This window comes from Amblyomma maculatum, chromosome 4, assembly GCF_055883805.1.
Source record: "Amblyomma maculatum isolate TAMU_Amacu chromosome 4, ASM5588380v1, whole genome shotgun sequence".
Taxonomy (NCBI): domain Eukaryota; kingdom Metazoa; phylum Arthropoda; class Arachnida; order Ixodida; family Ixodidae; genus Amblyomma; species Amblyomma maculatum.
In genome coordinates this window covers 41,501,483-41,524,433 of record NC_139347.1, presented here as the reverse complement: position 1 = coordinate 41,524,433, position 22,951 = coordinate 41,501,483, and the positions used below count along the sequence as shown (strand labels likewise).

Sequence of the window (22,951 nt, the reverse complement as noted above, 5' to 3'; positions counted from 1 at the left end):
ACTTTCACTACACACGTGACGTCACATTTGACGCGAACGTTGAGGACTGCTTGGAATTCCTGCGCGAGGTCATGTGGCTGTGACGTCACCGACTTGCCAGGCGACGCTAGGTTTCGTTGCTGATTAGCAGCATAACGTTTTTGCCGGAGCAAACCTTCACCCTCTTTCAATCAGAAGTGATTTGTGACAAGGGTAGAGGTGCACCTTTATCACAGTTAATATAAAGTACATTCTTTCTCATTTCCACTCAAAATTACTTAGCCGTTGACCGTACAGGATCCTTGCCTGGTCTACATTTCTTTTATGGTGAGGTCCCTATAATAAACAAGCTATCAGAATGACCAAACGGAATCGCATTCCATAATCAGGTATTCGTCAGCTAATTCTGCGGACTGCGACGCGGCTATCAAATAAAAAATGCTACCAGTCCGATGTCCTACTCGCATCTCGCCGATAACCGAACTCCAAGCGCACGCGCACTCCTTCCCCTCGCATTTCAGCGGGCATTTTGACCAAGAGTGGACGACGGCGGCCGCCCACAAAAAAAGTTGATCGGTTTCATACGGGCGTTTTACGGTAAAGGTTAACGAACATGGCCGCAGCGGAGCCTGGCGTTGCAACCGACGAGCCACACGGACAACTACGGTTTCGCTTACTAGAGCGGCTTGCGCCTGTTCCTTCCGCGGCAGGTGTGGCCAGCCGAGCTGCTCAGTTCTACGGCGAAACCAAAGCTCGCTCATTTTTACTCGCCACTCGAGCGTTGTCAACGGCTGTAAACGCTGCTATGGCTGTCATTGGACTGTGCGGAGCGCTAGTTAGGACCAGCCTGGGACCACTGTTGCAGTATGCGGACCGGATCGCTTGCCAATCCCTTGAACAACTGCAAAAGTGCTACCTGGACGTTGCCCGCCGACTTGAAGAGCTTGCCGCTTCCGTTGTGGCCTTGGGCCGTATTTTGATCGCGCAGCTGCCACGATACATTCGTCTAACGGTGAGTGCACATCGAGTTGTTTATGGAAGTATTTACTGCTGAGGTGAGCGCTGTGCCAGCAACTCAGGGTGTTTTTTTTTTTTTGTTTTTTAGATTGTGCCGACGCTGAAGGTCAAAGTACTAGCGTGCGTCTGATGGCAACCATCTGCTCTAGCTTGCTCATGTCTTGATAAGTTGCTCCGTCTGCGTGTACCCATCAATCTTAAAGCACGCCAGGCAGGTGCTTGAACACATTTAGTTTTGTTCTTCGAACAAAGAAGTGAAGCGTAAGAAGATGAGTCTTGTTGCGTAAAAATACTTGTAAAACGTCGAAATGAGAGAAACTGCCTAGAATTGTGACATAAACAACCCGGCGAGGACTATGATTTGCCGAACCTATTTGTTTTTTAAATTTTAGTGCGGAATTATTGCTGCTGAATTCATGCACTTGTCTTGATATGTGGCCAGCAAAAGAGCTCATACTTTGCGCATTCTGAAAGATTCGGAAGTGCTAATAGTTTTCTGGGAATCAAAGTTAAGTTAATGCCGGGGGATGAAGGAGGGAAGGGGGGGGGGGGTGCAGTTGACTAACGAGGTCAGCTATCGCGAAGCTACTTCTTTAGTGTCACACAACAATGTGTTCTCGACCCCACTATTTTAACATTAAGAATTCGCGATGGCAAGACAATAGCATTTTTGTTCGTTTGTTTCACGCTACTCGATACTGCGTGTCGCTCAACCTTTAATAAAACAGGGGCTTGATGCAGCGCTTGCTGCAGTGTCCACGATGGCTGAGTGGGTTTGAACTTGGGTCATGGTCGCGGTAATTAAATCCCGTCCGTGGTTGCAATCCTTTTGCAGAGGTAAATTGCAAGACTAGCCGTGTGCGGTGTAACACGAATACCAGGTTGGGAACCTCAGATTGTCCAAAATCAATCCGACTAGGGTGTCACGTGCATTCAGCGTGTAGCTTCGGGTATTACACCTATTATACTGCTGCACTAGTAGCTCTCGACGTTGTTGTCGTCTAAATCAGGGTGCTTTTGTTCAGCTCAGCGCTGTTGCTCGGGTCCTTTGCTTCGCCGCTGGAGGATTTGCTTTTCAACTTGAAATCCTGAGTCCCATGCTCCACAGGGCCAGGGACCTCGCCCACCAGCTTCTCCTGAGCTTCGACCACTTCTTGGATTGGGTGCGTTCCCGTTTTTTCTCAAACGTTTCATACGTGTTTCCCGTACTAATGGCGCGATCGCAATATTTCAGGATGTAGCCGAAAGTGGCAAAACTGCGCTTTGCGTCATCTAATGGCCTTTCCCAGCTCAATCGGCAATCGCAAAAATCTATCATTATTACTACTTCAGGCGAGACATACTAGATCCGCATCGACGTCGTGAGCCGTTTCAATATCACGCTATATTTTGCCCTGCGCATGGGAGTAGCAGACTGTTTGCCGCCTTCGCAGCACCGCAGCTCTGCGAGACGGCTATGGATCCTGCAATTTTATTCTCTCTGTTACTTTCGTAGTGTTGTCAAGCATTTTCATTGCCAGCAGCGCGATTGAACAGGATAAGGGGGCCTTGCGTTTCACCGAAATGGAAAAGCCACTGCAGCGGGATGGATTCGATGCCTCATCCTTGGGTATAGCAACGCTGTAAAACAAATAAACAATAATACTAGCCGCTTCCCCTTTATCCGGTCCCAGCACCAACGGCACGTGATGTGCTTCACCTGGGGCACACGCTCGCTTGACGTCGAAGCGGCACTTGGCGTCGCTCCCAACGACGTGCTTATATTATTAGGGGCGATAAAGCGATGCCTGTGATAGGCGTTAGAGCGCACGGGTACCATTTAGGTGGCGCAGAACGCAGTTTTTGCATGCTCTCTGACGTTCCCCAATATTGTGATCGCGACACAGTACGTAAATGTAAATCAGTTTCATATTCACACGGAAAACCTCTACATATATACAGCAAAAAGGATATTTGATCTCCAAGGCACTAAACCATCAGTGAGTTTGGTGGCTATTACTTGGCATACTCATGTCGACAACGTGCAACCTGCCGTACTATCAGTTTCAGCCATGTGCCTTTGCGAAAAAAGCTATTTGTCCTGAGGTCCCTCGAATGTTTTAGAAAGCCTAGTTGCACAAGTATTGCACAAAGCGACGGCCGATGTCAACAGCCAACTGCATCCAGCCAGAGACAAGTCCAGGTATTTCGCTCTCAATGCCGACGGCCAAATCGGCGACGACAGATTTTTCTAGAAAATGGCGCCTTTAATGTTCGCGTGTTATTATGTGTTGGTGCTAGAAAACCTACTTAGTTTTCGTCAGTGACGCGCACAGTCTGATTTGCAGAAAATTTTAAGTCTAACTGGCGAGCGCGTTTTAGAGTGTTAGTCAGTTGCGAACACAAACTAGATGTCTTTGCTGCCCCAATCATTCTTGTTTTTCTTTGCTGTGTTTCATGTTCTTTTTTTCACGGGACGAACTGTCACGCTGTTATGGGTTATCTTAGTAGTTCAAAAATCATCACTGAAACTAGGTGAAAAGACGGGTGTGTTGGCATTAGTTTAACGATGCACTTGTCATCTGCCTTCCTCACGTGTACTTCGTTTTAGGACTCATCCTCTCGCACTAATCTCAATGAAAAAAAGACACTTCCGGAGCCGGACATGTGCTTTCCGCGTTTCTGAGGATCCGAGCTTGGCTGGCACTATCTACAGTGATAACGTGAAAATGGCGTCACTTCTGAGGTTTTCTAACCCTTTCCGAATTTACCTAATGTATCTGTCTAGACATCAAAACGGGCACCGACCATCGCTCTGGGAGTGCCTTACAGGCATGAGCAGGTCAATAGCCGGACGGTGCCGCGTTCTATGTTGGTTAGAAAGGGGGTCCTCTACATCGCGTGTTTCAATGAAGAACGCGATTAATTTTTAAACATACTCGATTGCGCTGTAGGGACAGGGCGGTCGTCTGGAAACGTGAATGCTAACGCAATTATGCCGACCAATTTCTGATGACTTTTTCACTATTTCAGGTATGCTCCAGGAGGCAACTAAATATTTGTACCAGGTTATTAAGTCATAACATACTCTCCGTACGATTCCAGCATTGATGAATTTTTCTCTAAAACTGACATTAATATGAGTAGAAGATATGTACAACATGATTTATGCGCAGCACAGATAAAAGAACGCAAAATCAACAATAATATTCTAGCGAGATTAGCAGAACTTTCCGTCAAAGGAACCTAGAGTCAACACATGCGAAATTCGGAACACTGGAAGATCCATCCCTATCGCACAAAGCTTGCTATGAAAATTCTACGTTTGTAACAATGCTCGGTTATCCAACATGTGCCCAAATAATAACGTTAACATCTTCGAAGTGAGCTTGAAACGCCTTAAATATACTTTTAAGAACAGTACGGCTGTAAAATTTAAAATTATTCTTGCGAAACCGGTGACTGTTGTCAACCATTACAATTCAATTTTAAGATTGACTGACAGGTATGTTACCACCTGTTTGTTATTTATTTTTATTTGTAAGCTATTTATTTTTCGACAACTTATACTGCTTGCTAAATTTTCCTTTTCTATCATGTTTGTTAGTGTCATTAACTTGTTCTCTGCACCATCACTGTGATAGCTGCCATGTTATGCGTAGATTATTATTGTTATTATTATTTTATAATGCCTCAAATGCCCCATTTAAGGGATATTACATGAGAGAGTGGTAATCGATACATGAATCATTCGACAGATGAACTGAAGGTTGATGGGTCGGAATCAAGCATGGCAGTATTTTGAAAGTCATTCCAGTATATTGAGGTGCGATCAAAGCAGATGACAGGTGCGCAGATATCTGAGCAGCGGTAGAGTAAACGGTCTTTTCATGGTGCGTGCTGCTGGAGGTATGGTGGGCGGGGCTGATGACAGACTTGAGCAGGGGGTGTTTGTAAAACTTGTGAAAAAGGCATAGTCTTGCAATTTTGCGTCTGTGTGCTATGTAGTATGGTGAGAATTTTGGTTCAGTTCGGTGATGCTTAAATGATAGGAATAAGCGAGTGTATGAATCGTGCCGCGCGGTTCTGTGTTGCTTCTAGCACGTTGGAAAGATTATTTTGATAAGGAAACAGGGCATACATATTCCAATTTCGGACGAATAAAGGTTAAACCAGCCAGTAAATTAACTGACGGAGGAGGAGTGCGCAGTGTTTGACGAAAATAGGCGACTATGCGATTAGCTTCATTAGTTACTTGCGTTATATGATGGGACCAATTTAGATCGACGGTTAAATAAATGCCTGTATATATATATATATATATATATATATATATATATATATATATATATATATATATATATATATATATACATACACACTTATTTCATCTTATCTAGTAACAACTGTATTTAGAATTTTCAAAAAGCGATGGCCTTTGCAGATGTGGCTTAAAATATTCTGGCCACATCGGGCCAAAACAAGCGTGATTTTGGTAAATGCATCAGCAAGGCAACACTGTCCGGAGCATGTCACTTCGTGACGCACTTCTCTCGCTTGTTTGACGAGTCTGGAGCAACGAGAAGTGGCCAGCACAACAGCGCGTACGGGGCAGAGAAGGTCACGTGACACTAGTGTCATTTAGTGACATTCACAGCGGAGTCTTGCCTTGGGTGTAAAATTTTACAAAGCGCGGTCTTTTGGTACAATGTCACCAACATTTCTTGAGCTACAGTACCGAATGTAACCGCTTTTTTAAGTCTATAAAACAGATATGGCTGCGGGAAGTGGTTAGTTCGAAACCCATCGCCGGACATTCACCGGCAAAAATGGGTACAAGCTTCCCCCGGCCTGGCGCTCGGCTTTTCTAGAGGTGCGCGCTTGGGAGAAGCTCCGCCAACCCCGCTGCGCCCCTCCTCCGCGGTGGGCCCAAACCCAGTTTCGAACCTCGCAGCCTGCAAAGGTGGCTCAGTTTGTCTTGCAAAGGTACTTCTTTTGAGCCTCAGCTGCAGCAGTTCTAAAAACAAAGCGCCCTCGGGCTAAGTGGGGTAATCATTGAACAAAGAATAAAGAACTAACCCCCATAGCAGGTGTCTAGATCATTAACCAGGAGATCATCTACATTCTTTCTGGTACCTGTCAACGTCGGTACGCGTGACAACGTGCTACAGGAGCCATATTGACCCTCAGAGAGCCCTCCCTGAAATGTTCTTAGCACGCTTCCCCGTACTGCCCATATTTGTCATGTCCCATAGCGATGAGCCCTTTACGAGTAACTTCGCTGCAAGGCCGTGGGTTATTGTGCTCTCTTTCGCGAACAGCGGATCTTCCTTTACAGTCAGCATTACCCCCCTATGTACAACAACTTCTCCGCCGAGATCACGCTGGCCAGCCGTATTCGCATCGTCAGGGGCAAGGTGTGGCTGGTCCTCAAGCTCTTCTCCTGCCATGAGTTGCGCGAGCTAGTCTGGAAATGGGGCATAATCCTGACCTCTCTGCAGCCCACTCGTCATGGCTTGAGACGTTTTCGGGTGAGTGGCAAGGCAAGTAATCGATATGGTTATGCATTCCGTATACCATCAAATTTATTTTCGTTCCGCGGATCTGTGCAGCTGGGTTGCTGATTACGTAACTGAAGTAGGGCATTCATAGAATACTTTGTAATATTCCTTGGAAAATCCGCATATATGCTGAAGATTGCGTACTGTATGACATCATTAACACTTCAGGTGATCAGTCTCGCTTAATAGAATCTCTTTCCAACATATTCATGTGGTGTGGAAGTTGGCAGATCAATATTAGCTTTTCCATAATAGTCGTAGTGACATTTTCTAACAGCTTCCCTCCCACCCCCCTTTCCTTTTTTCCTTACTGTTCATTACCTTACTTTTCCTTTTTTCCTTACCGCTAAGGGCGGTGAAGCTGAAGGCGCTGCCTCAGACCTTAACTGGCCACCTGTACCAAAACCTTCCACGTCCGCTGGGCCAGGCAATTTGCCGCGAACCGAATGTCCTGTACCTATTACTGAACTCGAAAAAAGTCAGAATGTAGGACATGGGCAAGACCTACATATAAGTGCCATTCTCACGTCCATGATGAATACAATCCGCGCTGTGCTATCTAGCCTGCGCACGTTAGAAGCACAGAATGTGCTACAGGTTCTGGACGCGCTAACACCAGTTCTAGCGGCTCTACAGTAGCAGGCACAATGGCTCCCCCAGCATTCACATTTGAAAAAAACAAACAAACTGAAGGACGTCTCTATTTTTCAATGAAATTCCCGTGAGCTTCAGTTCCGAAGTTCAGATATTCGGCAATATATCCATGCAAATCGAATCCCCATCCTTGTTATTTGTGAACCGAATTTACCAAAGACCTTGCGAATGTCAAGCTATGAGGCATTTGCCTCTCGAAAGCACCAGGGAAACAGCAAGGTCATCATCTATATTCGACGAGAACTCACGTATGAACTCCATCCGATTCCTCCCATCAACGAAAAGCAGTACTCTTGCCTGACAGTGAAGAAGCGTAATCTCACGTTTACGCTTGTGGGTGCGTATATGTCGCCATCACGTCGTTTTAACGCCACACGATTGAACGACTTGATGCAGATTACACCTGGCCCTTGGATCATCATAAGATACTTTAACGCTCACCACATGATGTGGGGAAGTTTTCGAATGAACCTCAAGGGAAGAAAGCTTTTGTCCTTCGCCTCTGACCATTACTGCAGTGTTTTAATGACTGTACGCCGACCTTTATTCGAGGGGCAACTTACAGTAGCTGTCTTGATTTCGCTTTCGTGTCTCGATGCCTTACCAGCAGCGTCCAACGGTTTGCGGATATGTGAACACACAGAAGCGACCACATCCCTATATATTTGATCATTAATGGCCTTTCTACATCCACCTCTGCCACACGTGTTCACTGCATCGATTGGTATGCGTTTCAAGCACTTGTGGAAAATGCTTGCAGAGCAGGCCTCTCTGAAGATTTTGAAGAAAAAATTAAGGAAGTCATGATAAACGCGACGTATTTCTTCACTCCAATGCCTAACTACACAGAGTTTGTTACGGAATTACTGTGCCTGCGATCACTGCGACAGAGGGCAGAGCGTAGATACCGAAGCACGAAGAGTCGCGCCTCGACCTCAGAGATGCGAGACGCATGGAAAACAAAAATTCAGCCCACAATTCGAGCCCTCCAGGCAAAACGTTCGAGGTCATTGTGTGAAACGCCTGATCCAGGGAAGCCTTTATCACGCATCTGAAATGTCGTAGTGGTCTCTGAACATCTCAAGAGCTCTACCCATTCAAATCCCTCGCACTCTACGAAAGACGTGGTGAGGTCAAGGTAGCTGAAGATTTCTGTTCTAGGATAGCAGGCCAATCGACCCCAACGGCAACGCTACATTTCAACGGTGTTCCAGCTTCTCAGGATTCACGAATGGACCTTTCCTTCTCCGCAAAGGAACTTGATGCTGCGCTGGCTTCTTGCAGACGGTAATTATCGCCGGATCGCGATGGTGTGACATACTCTGCGCTTGGAAATCTTGGACAAAAAGCTAGACACTTTTTTTTTTTTTAATATTACAACAAATCAGAGGGAGAGTACAGTTCCAGACGAGTGGAAGTGCAGTCGTTTAGTTCCACTCCTGAAACCTGGCAAATCGCCTCTGGACTTAACATAATACCATCCAATTGCATTGGCTACCTGCGACGGTAAATTACTGGAAAAAATGCTGCTTACACGTATTGAGTGGTACCTGAAGCGCTACCGCATATATCCGGATGTAATCTCCGGACTGTGACGTGGACGCTCTTCAATTGACAACGCCGTGGACCTGGTATCATCTATACAACGTCAAAAAATGTTGAGGCGTTTACCAGCGGCGTTGTTCCTGGATATAAAGGGCGCATGTGACAACGTCACTCACCAGGTCATTTTGAATGCTCTGGATGATGCCAAGTTTGGCGGTCCTGGTTTTGGCTGGATACGCAGTTATTTAACAGATCTCACTTTATGCACACCGAGGATAGCAGAACATCTTCTCATTTCGCTTCCCGTAGAGTCCCACCGGGTGGAGTACTAAGCCCAACGCTTTTCAAGCTTACTCTTGTCGGGCTTGTCAACTTAATACCACAATCTGCGCAACTTTCATTCTATGCAGACATCTGTATCTGGGCATCAGGAGTTACGCGCCTACAATTTAGACCGAGACTTCAAAAGGCGGAAAGTATAGTTGCGGCCTACCTCCACCTGGAAGGTCTACATGTAACAAACTAAAAATGTTCGCTAGTTGAATTTACACGCAAGATGTCACCTACACCGTACGTATTGATGATAAAGCAATACCCTACGAAAGCAGCCATCACTTTCTGGGAGTGATCATCGACTGAAATCTTTCGTGGTCTCCCCATGTTTCATTCATGAAAGAGAGGCTGACAGCGATTACTCACGTACTTGCTTTTATTGGGGGAAAGTCATGGGGAGTGTCAGTGCGGTCGATGCTCCAGCTGTACAATGCTATATTTATGGGATTCCGTCGGTACAGCTTACCTGCACTTGGAAATATAAAAAAAAAAACAACTTAAGAATTCTACAGGGCGTTCAAGCTCAAGCTCTGCGAACCTGCCTAGGATTGCCGAAATGTGTCTCTACGGCTGCTACCATATTAATTGCACAGGAGCATCTCATAGCTGCCTACCTAATAGTTGACGCCCTGAGGGCATATTTGCGAAACATCTCCCGGGTTCCCTCTCATCATTTGGCCAGTCTTCCAATTACCAGGCTGCGTGCATCGCTTACAGAGACCGTTCATGCACATCGCGCTATTCTGCAGTCCCAGCTTACACCCGCATCTAGACCGTCCTCTCCACTATGGAGCCTGCATAAACCACATGTGCTTCTTTCAATACTCGGCATCAGGAAGAAGGTCGGGCTATCACGAACAGAACTAAAACACGTCACTCTTGAATGCTTCCATGAGCACCATGCAAATCGTTTGCACGTCTACACAGACGGTTCAGTGAATGCCGTGTGTTCTTCAGGCTCCATGGTCATCCCCACAAATACTACAGAAATAAAAGCTAGGTAAATTCACCAGATTGCCTCGACAGCCGCAGTGCTAACCCCTTTTTGTGTCACTGATAGGCATATCAGTCAGCAAAGCCCTCAGCGATGGTCTATTTTCACAGATTCAAAAGCAGCCCTGCAAGCCTTAAAAGTGGCTCCTCGCCGTGGAGGCCATGGGAAACTCGTCGCGGAAATACGCGAACTTCATCACGATGCCATAAATGGAGGACATGACATCTACTAATGGCTCCCAGGACACAGCGGCATAGCGGGCAATCTCCGTGCGGACGAGGTCGCGCGAACAGCTGACCAAGACGTCGTTTGTGTGTTGATCTCTTTTTCTGGGACAGACGCAGCGGGCAGGCTTCGTGCACTTGCGCGGGAGGACACGCTCGCATTGTGGAATTCTGGCCAGTTTGCGAACTGCTGCTTAAAATCCCTGGACACTGACCTGAAGCCCCGGCTTCCACCTGGCCTACCCTGACGTGAAGAAACTTGGCTCTGCCACCTGTTGGTTGGTGTCGCATTCGCACTCGTATTTTTTTTTTTTTGTGATATGTACGGCAAATAGCCCTGAATGTGCAACCTGCGGGTGCTACAAAACTATAGGCCGCATTTTTTGTAAGTGCCCCATATACAGCACGGAAAGACAGCCAGCGTCTCTGCCGTGCGCTGGAGCGTCTGGATGAACGCCCATTGACTGAAATCAAGATTCTAGGTCACTGGCCGCGGCGATCGTCGGCGGTGCAGGCCTCCCAGACACTGCTCCGCTTGCTTCATGAAAACCACAGGCCTGATCAAAAGGCTGTGATTTTGCTGTTATGTTACTTGATATGACTGTAACGTGACGTGATGTTACATGTGTGTGATATGACTGTACTAACTTTATCCATCCCTCTCTTACGCACAACTTTTATATCCGCTCGCCCCTCTCTCCCAGTGCAGGGTAGCAAACCGGTTTCTTTTACCGGTTAACCTCCCTGCTTTTCCTCATCTTCCTTCTCGTCCTCCTCCTTGGGTACGGATCTAACTTTCGATCATGTGGTTTTTTATCTCTTTTACGTTCTAATCATTTATCTCCATGATTACATTACGTTTCTCATAATGCTGTACATCGGCCCCTGCTTTCATTTGTTTAAGCATTTTTTTCCCATAACAACGGGGCATAGGGCGTGGTGCACACAGCGTGTTTTCTTTCCTTGCCAAGTGTCGACGTATTCAATTCCTGGCGCAAATTTCACGAAAGACGTTTTACTGGCGACAGTCACTATGCATACTAAGCTCAAAAACAATGTGGACTTGCAATCTAAGTGCGTCTCAGAATCAAGGTGCGGCCAATGGCAACTGTCGCTATATTAATTATTAGTCCGTAGTTAGTGTGCTTTATGCTTAACGCCGTATCTCATGGTATAATTCACATCCCTACCGCAGTAAGAAGCTAGACGCTCGCCCAGTTTCACTTGTTTTTCTCTATTTTTCTTACCGGGCTGCGAAGGACATCGATCTGGCAGTTGTGCAGCACGCTTATCTTGTCATCGCGATACTCATCAAAGAGCCTTTTGCACTCCTCTTCCACGATCACTTTTACGCCGACATCCGCCGATTCTACCACCTCTGCGTAGTACTTCCGGTGAGTAGCAGCAGTCTTAATTTCCTTTCCTCTCAGGAAATAGAGCCGATAAAGAGTTTTTGGAGTTCGTGTTGGTGTATTCAAGTTACCTGAAGGTAACTTTGATGCCAGCGCTGTGATACGTTTAGGCTTCAACGCCTATTATTGTTCCACCATATGACGTAATTCAGAGTCAGAAAGCATTCAGTGATTTCTGATGCGGACGTGAAACTTCCATTATTTTCTAAAATACCACGATGTATGGCTGCTGCACTTCGATGTAGCCGTGAAGAAAGCTGAACAAAGTCCTCTCTGAAATGATACTCAGTGGTGCAATGTTGAGTACTTGAGCCAAAGTGGTATGTCCCCATTCTGGTCGCCGGCGCTGGTTATCGAAGCACCATAAGCTCAGTGGCTGAAGAAAACTTACGCTCGCCAAGTTCTGAAAACAAAAATTAAAACATGATGGTTTCAGGAACCCAACGGGTCCCTTGATCACGTCATGTTTTAATTTTTGTAGCGAAAGCTGCACTGCGGTAGGTTTTCAAGACCTCGGGTCGCCGTAGCTACGTCGTGATGAGGCGTATAGCTATGGTGTCCTCGTAAAAAAAAAAAAAAAATCTGCCTGCGATGACATTGGAATTCACGTTACCTCTGTGCCACGGGCAGGCGCTGCCAATCCGGGTCGCTCCTTTCATACGGGAGAGTGATATTAGAATCAGCCTGCCAGAATCGTGTGCATTCTCGTTACCCCTACGAAACGCATATACGTCCATACGGCTTGGTTGAAGCGTGACTTTATATGTGGGCTGGTAGCTTGCGCTCTCGCGTCATACTCTTACAGGATGAGCTTAAGTGTCCCCAATAATGTAGCACCTTACACTGTTTTGGCGTTATAGGGGAATAATGTAGCAAGCAAAATAAGCTTCCACCGTTGCTTTCGCAATTCAAGCTGGGTCAACCAGAGCCAAACCGCAACTAATGGTTTTTCAGTACTCGGCAAGTGTACTTTTTTTCTTCAGCCACTATTTTTGCCCCTCGCACAACAGGATTCTGTCTAACTCTTGACCACCATTAGCTCAACGTGCGTTGGCTATAATGGGTAACACAACGTTGAATATCCGGCGCCCATGAAGAGTAAAGTACTAATTGGTGCGTAATTGCTCTTCGCTGCCAGTGTACAATTTCTGAAATCAGTGCATTCAGCCTTTTTGCGGTACTTGTGCTGTTGAAAAGGAAAAGAATCCGAATCCGCCAGAACAATTTCTGTTTTTGCTTATGAACTGGAGTACTACGCTTGGAACTATCAGCCATTCCTCAAACAGCCTTATTCTGGACGAGACGTTTCGGCGATTATTATAAAGGTCATTGCTTTGAGCCGAGAATCCCTTTGAGTGTCTAATTTAATTTTAAACAGACGGAGACCCTATTTGTCTTGGCCGCAGCTGATAATCGGCTGCTCAGGTGGCGCTTCATTTGCGTGTTGCAGTGGCATGACAGTTTAGTGATCTACAAACTTTTAACAATGGTTATGCCAGATAGCTCAGTATGGGGTTTTCAGAAGCTTTTGATAACAGAAAGGGAAGAGCTCTTCATAATTAAATAGGCAGATAGGTTTGCTGTGTAGAATAAAGAACACCAATTTGCTGTGATTAACGCAAAATTTCTTGCCAAAGTTATTGTTATGGGCAGCTTGCCTTTGTATCAAACCCTGCTCAAAATTTGAGCGTATGTTGTCAGAGGCGTATTTATCGGCAACCATGAAATAGGGTGATCATATATTCTCAAAGAGGCGGCGGAAAGGTGAGAGCTATTGTGTACCCTTCGTTGTCCCTACGGAATTTTAAGCCGAAAGCCTTTAATCACTCATACTCGCGGCCATGACTTTCCCTCCGGTCACGAAAAGTGTCGCAGTTCTTCGCGAGATTCCGCTGGATACCGCTATACTTTGACGTAAGCACCTAGTCTACCGTGAGAAAGATAGTTAACCATAAATAAATAAATCCTGTCTCCACCGGGAATCGAACCTTGATGCTTTGAATCTCCACCCGAGAGCTTAAACTGACTACGCTGCGCCCGGGAATTTTTTTTCAGACATGGTATTGATTACACGCGTATATGTACAGAAAGGGATATGTAAACAGACTATTTACAAAGCACTCAGCCGTTGCTGAGCTCTACAACAGAAAACACAACTAAAAGGCAGGCAAATATAAGCATCATGTCACCAGCGGAAACTAGTCAGGTTGAAAGTCATTTTTTTCATAAATTTCTTTCAATGCAGCATCATTTTGCTAAAATGGACTTTTTGCACCACGCCCGGAATCGTGAAATGCACATCATAATTCTTGTCTACCGTGAATATGAGAGCAGCTATGACAATGGTGCTGCAATTAGTGATAATGACGACATTAGCAATGATAATGACGCTGCACTTCGTTCACAACGATGAAAGCAAACGTGATGCACCGTGTGCACCAGCAACGCTTAGGTTTTCGCATTTCTATAGCGTGCATTGCATAGTTTTCTCGATTTTGTTTCCTTATACATGTGTTAGGTGTGATTCGCCTTTTCACTGTGTTACAGGAGCCCGATTTCGACATCTCCATGTCTCCGGATGTGTCTAGTTCCGAAGAGGACCCTTCGGACAACCCTCTTGCAGACCTGCAGTAATCAGGATCTGATTTGAACGGGCGTCTGTGAGCCTGAATTCGCTTCATGTAATAAATCTTGGTCTTGGATTAGAGTGCATATTCACTTTGTGCGACCGGTAAGCAGCCGTGATCATTTAACAATGTGACAGCGGCAAAATTTCGAAAAATATCGCCAGGCCACGGACGTTTCTGCCAGGAAGTAGCTGCCCAGTTTCGAGGTTGGCAGCAAGCAGTCATCCGCTCTAGCTAAACAATATGTGCAGGCGGCAGTGGTTTTTAGAAAGTTTGTTGCCATTACCACTGCTGCCGCTGCTTTTAGATCTGTGCACAGTTGTATAATTCTTGTCTTAATTCTGCTCCTATTTAGTGCATTCGTCAAAAATTGCCGCAACTGAATTACTGCGTTCCCGTACTCATGGTCGTCGTGCTCTCAAGCTATGATTGACCTATATTTGTTCAACAACCATATTTCACTGGCGTCGACAGCAATGAAGTAGCTTGAATTGTGAAAGCAACCAACACAACGCTGGAAATTATTGGTCAGGAACTCAGCTTACTGGAAAACATTCGTACAAGTAAATTACTGTCGAAAGGCTAGGAAACGCCATGAACAAGAATTCTCCGCAGCCCGTTTCAGAAACACCTATTGTGTTGCATGCAACAGCTTTTTCACACCCCGGATCTCCTGCTGCACCAGCAGTTGCAGAAAAATCTAACTCGCACAGAGTTTAGGAGGCTTTCGACTGCAAGAGACTGAAACTAGTCGCGTGGTTGGTTGGCTAGAGTGGCTACTTGCTAGTAACTGCCATAGCGACGGCCCCTATGCGACGGCCGTAACTCGGTCGGAAGAGAAAATAAGATTTATATCCAGCACAGCACACTTCTTGCTTAAGCTGGCCATTCCTTCTTAAGACCTATTAGCCATACGCACTGTCACCACCTTGCACGAAAGATAATGTAGGGATGTTTAGCTACTTAGATAATGCTGACTTTTTAACGGTACATTTCTCGAATCATCTTCAGCAAGCGTCGTAAGTGCAAAAGTGACTTATGTATAAAATTGAGTGCATCCCTTAAGTCATTACTGCGCCCATTAGCTTTCCTTTAATGTGCACAGCCGAATAGCACACCTCCATCCAATCAATCCAATTTGACGCACCACGACTCGTCGCTGTATATGTCAGCCATATACCAGGTATGCAGTTCGCTAGTCTGCTTTTCGTGCGTTATCGAGCAATAACCGATAATTCCTGGAGCAGCGCGTTTCTGTGCTGAATTTTTGTGATAAAGCTAAGCACTGCGCACCGCACTACAGCACTCAGTTCGCGCACCGACTGACTTTCTAAACTGATTGCTAACACGTGGCAGTTATCAGCGCAGAAAATTGAAGTTAATTGAGTGCAAATTCAGAAATAAATAGCAGGCTGCATAGGGTAATAAAGAAAACAACAAACTGCATCTGGTTAAGCCCATCATTCAAAAATTGAAGTCATGCTGTCGTGAGAAGCGGTTTAATAAAGCAATTCTATGTCCCTCCGCATTGGACGTACATACGCATCTCAATCACAACTTTATGATGCTCAAACAAGAAAACCCTACATGTGAGGCATGCTGTGACGACTTTACAATAAATCATGTTCTTCTGACATGCGCAAAACTTCAGCGAGTAAGCAAAAATAAATTATAGTAAGTCTCTCTACAAAAAAAGCAACTATTTCATCCAAGCCTCTTGCAGGAGAAAAGGTCCTTGTTAAGATTTCATATATTTTCGAGCCTTTAAAAGAAGCAAGCCTTCTAAAAGAACTCTGGCCTACCAATAAAAATGTATAGTTTAACACAACGTGCGTGGTGCATGATGGCCTTAGCTGCCTATGAGCCAAAACGCCCAGCCCAACACAGCTCTCAGCGAAGAAAAAAAGATTATAGGCACCCTGTTACTCATTCCGGTAAGTTAACGCTTCGCTATGGCTCAGTGGCTTTGGCTTTAGGCTACTGGTCCTCAGGTCACGTGTTAGATTCCGGCCAAAGTAGCCAAATCTTTATGGAGGCGGAATGAATAGGCACTCTCCTGCTGTGCAATGCCAGCTCACGCAAAGAGCTGTGTGTGGTCTATGCTGATCTGGAGGCTCCCATTACAGCGTCTATCATAGCCAATGATATCTTCTGGACACTAAATCTAGCAAGTTACTTGTAAACATAGTTGAAATAATTAACCTCGAGACGTGGATAGGCCCCGCAGTGGTGGTGCAGTGGTTAAGATACCCGACGACTGTGCCAGAGCAGCCCGGTTCGATAACGACCGCCGGCGGCTGTTTTTCGATGGAAGTGAAACGAAGTGGCGTCCGTGTGCTGTGCGATGTCAGCGCACGTTAGACCCCAAGGTGGTCGAAATTTCCGGAGCCCTCTGTTACAGCATCTCTTATAGCCTGAGTTGCTTTGGGACATTAACCCTACAAACCAAAACCAACCAAACCAAACCAAAACGTAGATAGAGAATGGCAGACGAAGCTGCTAATTAGATCGGCTTCGCGTACTCGTCCTGCTTGCTTGCTGATTTCAAATTTTTGCGCTTTGCTGCGTTTTCTTTATAAAATTTCTTTAATTGGTTGCATAGTGTTTCATATACGATCCAATAAATTTCCTTTCTGCTAAACTGTTCTCAATTGCAAGCAATGAAAATTTGCTTATTTAATACAGCAGTGTACTGGGGGTCTTTGAACAGTTTTTTTTAGCGGTTTGAAGTTCAAATGTGCAAGGAGGTAGCATTTGTATTTCTTGCAGAAATTCGATAGGTACAGGAAACATTCTTATTTTTTCATTGTGACTGGCAGCAGCGCTTCGAAAAAAAAAAAAAAATATTAGGTCATTAAATTTATTTTGTCTGGTTACAGCATTATTATCCTCATGATATAATCTTTCAGACTGCATCGTGAGAAGTATGTTTACTTGTGTATCAGATATAATACATCATGTAGTAGTAGTAAGGTTCCTCACTTTAGGGTGGTTCATAATTTTATTCACAGGAAATAAATTCGCTGCACGCAAACGATTTTACATAATTTTTCAAGTTCAGATTACTTCCCCTTATAATTGCAGATTCCAATCAATGTAGCTGTATTTAGATGCATGGCAGACCCGAAAGTGAGCTCCTACGCTCATTCAACAGCCTGTGGAGGCAACAGTCAGTGTCTAACTGTGCCCCATGTCCCCTTTCTATACCCTTCTTTAATCACCCTATCCCTTTTCCCCAATGTAGGGTAGCCAAACGGAAGCCTATCTCCTTAACATCCCTGCCTTCTATTCTCATCCCTGTCTACTAGAATTCACTATACAGTGAATTTACTGTAATGAAAAAGACGACATAGGAGAAATAAAAAAAAAAGCGAGACATTGCAACCATCGCGGGGCAAAAGAAAAAGAAGGTCGAAAACAAAGAAGAAAGGAAAAGAAAGCGATTTAAACGAATTTTGCAGCTCCAGGATACGATAGGGTCACTGTTCGGATGATTAAAATTTGTGCCCAGGATTTTACAAGTGACCTTTTAGATATTATGAACGCATCGTTAAGGAATGCATAGATTCCACGTATTTTGAAGATGGCGAAACTTATTTTGTTGAAAGATGCAGGGAAAGAACGCATCTTGGATAATAATCGGCCAATCATATTGACTTCAAATTTAGTAAAATAATAGAATAAATAGTGCACGGTCGTATAATAAAACATGTTCATGAAGTTACCGCAGCCTTAGCGCAGCACAGATTGACTTTCGACGCGTTTGCTTCATATGGGCCGCGCACGTAAATCCAGATAGCTGAATTAATCTTTCACTACGCAAGAGGGAAGTCCGGTGGCATTGGTGTAGCTAAGGCCTCGATAGCGTAGAACCTACGATCTTACTCGCTCAGTTGCACCATCCATCATATTTTTATGAATGGATATGTGAATTTTTGAAGTGTGGACTTTTTAACTATACAGACAGAACCCTCTGTTTTAATAAGTACCATCAATCAATGGGAGCCACAAGGCTCAATTGTTTCACCGTTGTTTTTTAACATTTTGGTAAAGAACATCTCAATCCGTCCAAACGTAACTGTTTTTGTTTATGCCGAGGATATAGCTTTTTTCGCCTCGGCTGTGGGTAGTCATGCCCTATACCATCCCCTGCAAGCATACTTGGGGGAGATTAAAGTCTGGTTGGATTGTATTAATTTATCCCTTAATCTCAATAGATGTGTTGTGCCTGTATTTCCCCCGGGCACACCTTCACACATTTCTTAGCTCATGCTACAATCAGACTCCGCAGGTGTATTGATTTGAATATTTCAGTATTACGTATGGCCCAACATTGGATTCTAGACTCCATATGAAAAACAATGAAGTTAGAGACGAAAGCGCTCTTGGGCGGCTGATACAAATCAGCATAAAACATTATGGAATGCATGCGACACATTATTGTTTCTCTACAAAGCCTATGTGAGACCAATAGGCGTGCTCTGCGTTTATGGCTTGGTGTCCCCAAAATTCGTTTCAAACGCTCTGCTTTATCCGAAAGCCCGTATCCTCGACTTTAGCTCCCGCTTCCAACTAATCACGATACTTTCATCAGGTCGCTGTACCCGGCCTCCGAAGTCGTTCCTCACATATTTGCTTCCCAAGCGACCCTATTTTTAAAAATCATTGGCCATGCTATAAACAGTCACAAGTTATGGTAACGCAGAAACACTTAGCGCCACTCAGTGTCGACCTGAGTTCTTTGCAATGAGTTGAAGACACCCAGTTCACAGTTGACTTCCATTAGGACATTTTCCCCTCTCACGCGAAATTTATGCCTGCAAACCTTTTAAACGCTCTTTTTTTCCAATAGCCTAAAAAGTACATTTTAGGACGGGTGTGTAGACGAGGACGTTTACACAGACAACAACATGAGCGATGACTTTCAACTGAAGATTTATTATTACAAACGACATTTATACCTAATTTCGCCAAAATACACACAAAAACCTACTTATCTCATTTTAATCTTCCGGCAACGACTTCTCAAAAAAAGGCAAATTCACGGTTAATCAGTGACAAGGATGGCTCTGCGGCGCACGTGGAACCCCCTTATCATTTTGACACGCTCCTACTAATTATCTTACCATCTGATCTTTGTGTTTGAAAACGACAGACGTCTCTTGAAGCAAAAATGGTGCAGGTGTGTTCACGTTATCTGCAATGCAGAGCAAAATTTTATCCGCCTGCTTTGTCCAAAGAAAAAAAAATGTTCCCTCTGGCGGTCGTTTATGCGACGTCTTGTCTATCCTACATACCATGCTCAGCAAGACAGGGGGATTCTGTATACAATCCCTTTTACATCTATCTTCCTTTCAGCATGGTTAATGGTACATTCACCTTCGGCCCACCCTACCAACTAGGGACTCACGCCTTCTTTTACATCTATCTTCCTTTCAGCATGGTTAATGGTACATTCACCTTCGGCCCACCCCACCAACTAGGGACTCACGCCTTAGTTGTACAGCCGGGCAGGTGCGTATTACTCAATTTTCTTAGAGACGAAAATAAATCGTCAACTTTAATTTTGCGGGGCCCTTTCTTCAGGCGGTGAGACATTGAGTGGACGAAAGAAATAACCGTGACCTTCTGGCGTTTGGCTGCTTCACGTATGTGGTTAGGCTTCATTTTTGACACCATTCTTTCACATAGCCTTCCAGTCGTGACGTCTGGGAAACCTGCCTCCCTAAGCCTGGCAATTTGGCTTTGCACACTTTCCTCAATCAAATGGAAGCACAACTTAGAGCGGCGCGAATACATGAAGTGGCAATGCCATCTTTCACCAACTTGGAATGCCTTAACAGGAAGCTTAGTAGCCTCTTGAAGGAGCGTGGCGAATACAGCCAGCAAACATGCCCAGGTTCGAGCCTCAGTTCTAAATCCAGAAATTGGATCCTGCCAAGGTGAATGAACTCTGTGGTAAATTTAAGCTCATATCCATTCCTGACAAAAGTGTCTAGCACAGGCTGCGTATAGCTGTCGTTTTTACAAAGACGAGGTGATCGTCGAAATATCAAGTCTCTTAAGTGCTCCAACTGGTAACTTTCCTTCGGTGGTTTTGTCAACCCTGCTGAGGAAAATTGCTTAGCATCAGGTACCACACGAGAACCGATACAAATCCCCAGAGCGTTGTAAAACCACGCCATCATTCCAAGCAACAATAGTTGACCTAAGGTACATGCACAGTACTTTAAGAAAGTACAACCGACACACCACAAACGTTGCGGAACCGCACCTCGCCGTTTTTTTCCGTAATGCACTCCCTCACAAACCGCAGGAAAGAATCATGAGGAATCAAGTAGTATAAGTACTCTACGTCAACACTGAGCAATGACAGTCACCGGGATTACAGCCCTGGAGGTATTCCGGAACTACTTCAGAATTACTTGCGTGCGCGAAAAGGATCTTCGAAGGCAAGGGATGTAAGAGACTTCTGTAAATAGCTCGAGACTACAAGCTGCCACGTTCCACGCTCCGAAATTATGGAACGAAATGGCGAGCCTACTTTGTGAGATTTAACTGTAAAAAAATACCTCGAGCGTGCTTCGTTCCGCTTTTTTGACTGAGTGGCACATGTCAAGGCCCACTATTTTGAGAAGGGCAACAGCGCGTCTCGTAATCTCGGCAGCGTTCTCGGGCACGCATCGAAAATTCTTCAAGACGGCAGCCATAGCTTTTTCTGAGAACACGCTCTCAGTCATGACTACAAAGCAGCCCTCTTTGACAGCAACTAGCGGTCTCAGGTCAATAGATACCAGATAACTCACTAATGCGCCATATCATTTTGGTGCCTTACGCTTACCAAGCCAGGGCATTCCAAGTTGGTGAAAGATGGCATTGCCACTTCATGTATTCGCGCCACTCTAAGTAAGTCGCGCTTCCATTTGATTGAGGAAAGTGTGAAAAGCCATATTACTAGGCTTAGGGAGGCAGGTTCCCCAAAGGTTGCGATTGGAAGGCTATGCGAAAGAATGGTGTCAAAAATGAAATTTAACCACATGCGCGAAGCAGCCAAGCGCCAGAAGGTCGCGGTTATTCATTACACCCACTCGATATATCACCTTCTGAAGAAAATGGGCCACAAATTTGACGTTTTATTTTCGGCTCGAGGGCTGTACAACGAAGGCGTTAGTCCTTACTTGGTAAGAGGGCCGAAGGTGAATGTACCATTACCACGCTGAAACGAGGGTCGATTGCGTAAAAGGGGATGTATACAGAATGCCTCTTTCTTGCTGCGCATGGCATGTAGGACAGACAGGACGTTGCTCAAACGACCACCTGAGGGAGCACTTTAATTGTTTAGACAAAGCAGGCGGATCAAATTTAACTCTGCATTGCAGACAACGTCAACACACCTGCAACCCTTTTCTTTAAGAGACTTCTATCATTTTCGAACACCAAGATCAGATGGTAAGAGAATTAGTAGAAGCGTATCACATTGATATGGGGGTTTTGCGTGTGTCGCAAAACCGTCGTTGTCACTGATTAACCGTTAATTTTCTTTTCTTGAGAAGTCTTTGCCTGAAGATTGGGATGAGATAAGTAGGTTTTTGTGAGTATTTTGGCAGCATTGTATAAATGTTGTTTGTGATTATAAATCTTCAGTTTAAAGCTAGCGCTAATGTTGTGTGTGTAAACGTTCTTGTCTTTTTCGCGCTGTTATAATATGGATAACAACCAACTCGCCCAGCTTTTTGTTCTTTTTAGAAAAATACCCTCATCACACTGTTCTCTCTACAGATGCCTAACTTAGCTGCGAAAAAGCTGTGATAAGCATATTTCCGTAGGTATTGACATGGAGCTATTCCGTCTGCATTCCGGATTATATTCCTATATTTTTTGCCCAATTTGCACCTCTTGAATTGGCTCTGTACAAACTTTCATGCTATGTATAACAAGTTACCGTCCATGCTGATTGCTTTTCAGTGTTAATCTCGCTTGAAACATCAAAAACATTTTGTCTCAATTCCTGTTTTTTTTTTGTTTTACGTTCCTTGAATGAAGTTTGTTTTGTCTGTGTCCCTGGCCATGCAGGTGTTCATTCAAATGAAGCAGCTGATTGCTTAGCGAGATCAACCCTTAATGCGTCTGTAATATATCCCGTCCTTAATTTTAGTATATTGATGATTTCCCGGTGTCAGCGCATCCAGCATATATCATCCAAGCTGCGCGACCCTTTATTGAATACCACAGATTATCAACACTTATCCAAGCTTTGGAATATCCGGTGGTGTAAAGCAAGGTAGTGTGAGTATCAATAGAGACTTTTAGTTTACCGCGGCCGTCTACCGCTACCGCGTCCTACCAGCATAGCATGCCCTGATTGGTCCCTGCTTGTCGAGTCCGTCAGCATTTGAGGGAAACTTGGAGCCATATTTCATCATCAGGGTGATCTGCGCATGCGCTATGACTCTCGCGCATGCTCTGATTGGTCCCTGCGTGCGGAGTCCGCCGGAAGTTGACAAGAACGTGGTGCCATCTGCCGTCATAGGGGAGATCTGCGCATGCGCTCTGACGCTCGCGCAGTAGCAGTAGGCGGTGGCGGTAGCTGTCAGTGGTACCGCTAAACTAAAAGTCTCTATTGGGG

At 45.0% G+C, this 22,951-nt stretch overlaps 1 protein-coding gene across 1 annotated transcript; it reads left to right on the top strand.

Annotated features, from left to right (window-relative positions):
• Positions 1-457: 457 nt before the first annotated feature.
• On the top strand, positions 458-14,416 carry LOC146190821 (uncharacterized). Its single transcript, XM_084599846.1, has 5 exons — positions 458-991; positions 2,022-2,159; positions 6,297-6,506; positions 11,546-11,680; positions 14,246-14,416. The coding sequence occupies exons 1-5, from the start codon at positions 593-595 to the stop codon at positions 14,330-14,332; spliced, it is 969 nt and encodes a 322-aa protein (XP_084455972.1). The 5' UTR covers positions 458-592; the 3' UTR covers positions 14,333-14,416.
• The last annotated feature ends 8,535 nt before the right edge of the window (positions 14,417-22,951 follow it).

Bases quoted from the DNA above. Each gene is read 5' to 3' on its own strand.
- LOC146190821 (XM_084599846.1), top strand. From the start codon at position 593: ATGGCCGCAGCGGAGCCTGGCGTTGCAACCGACGAGCCACACGGACAA. The intron at 992-2,021 runs GTGAGTGCACAT...GCTTTTGTTCAG, and splicing joins CACGATACATTCGTCTAACG to CTCAGCGCTGTTGCTCGGGT. The intron at 11,681-14,245 runs GTGAGTAGCAGC...ACTGTGTTACAG, and splicing joins ACCTCTGCGTAGTACTTCCG to GAGCCCGATTTCGACATCTC.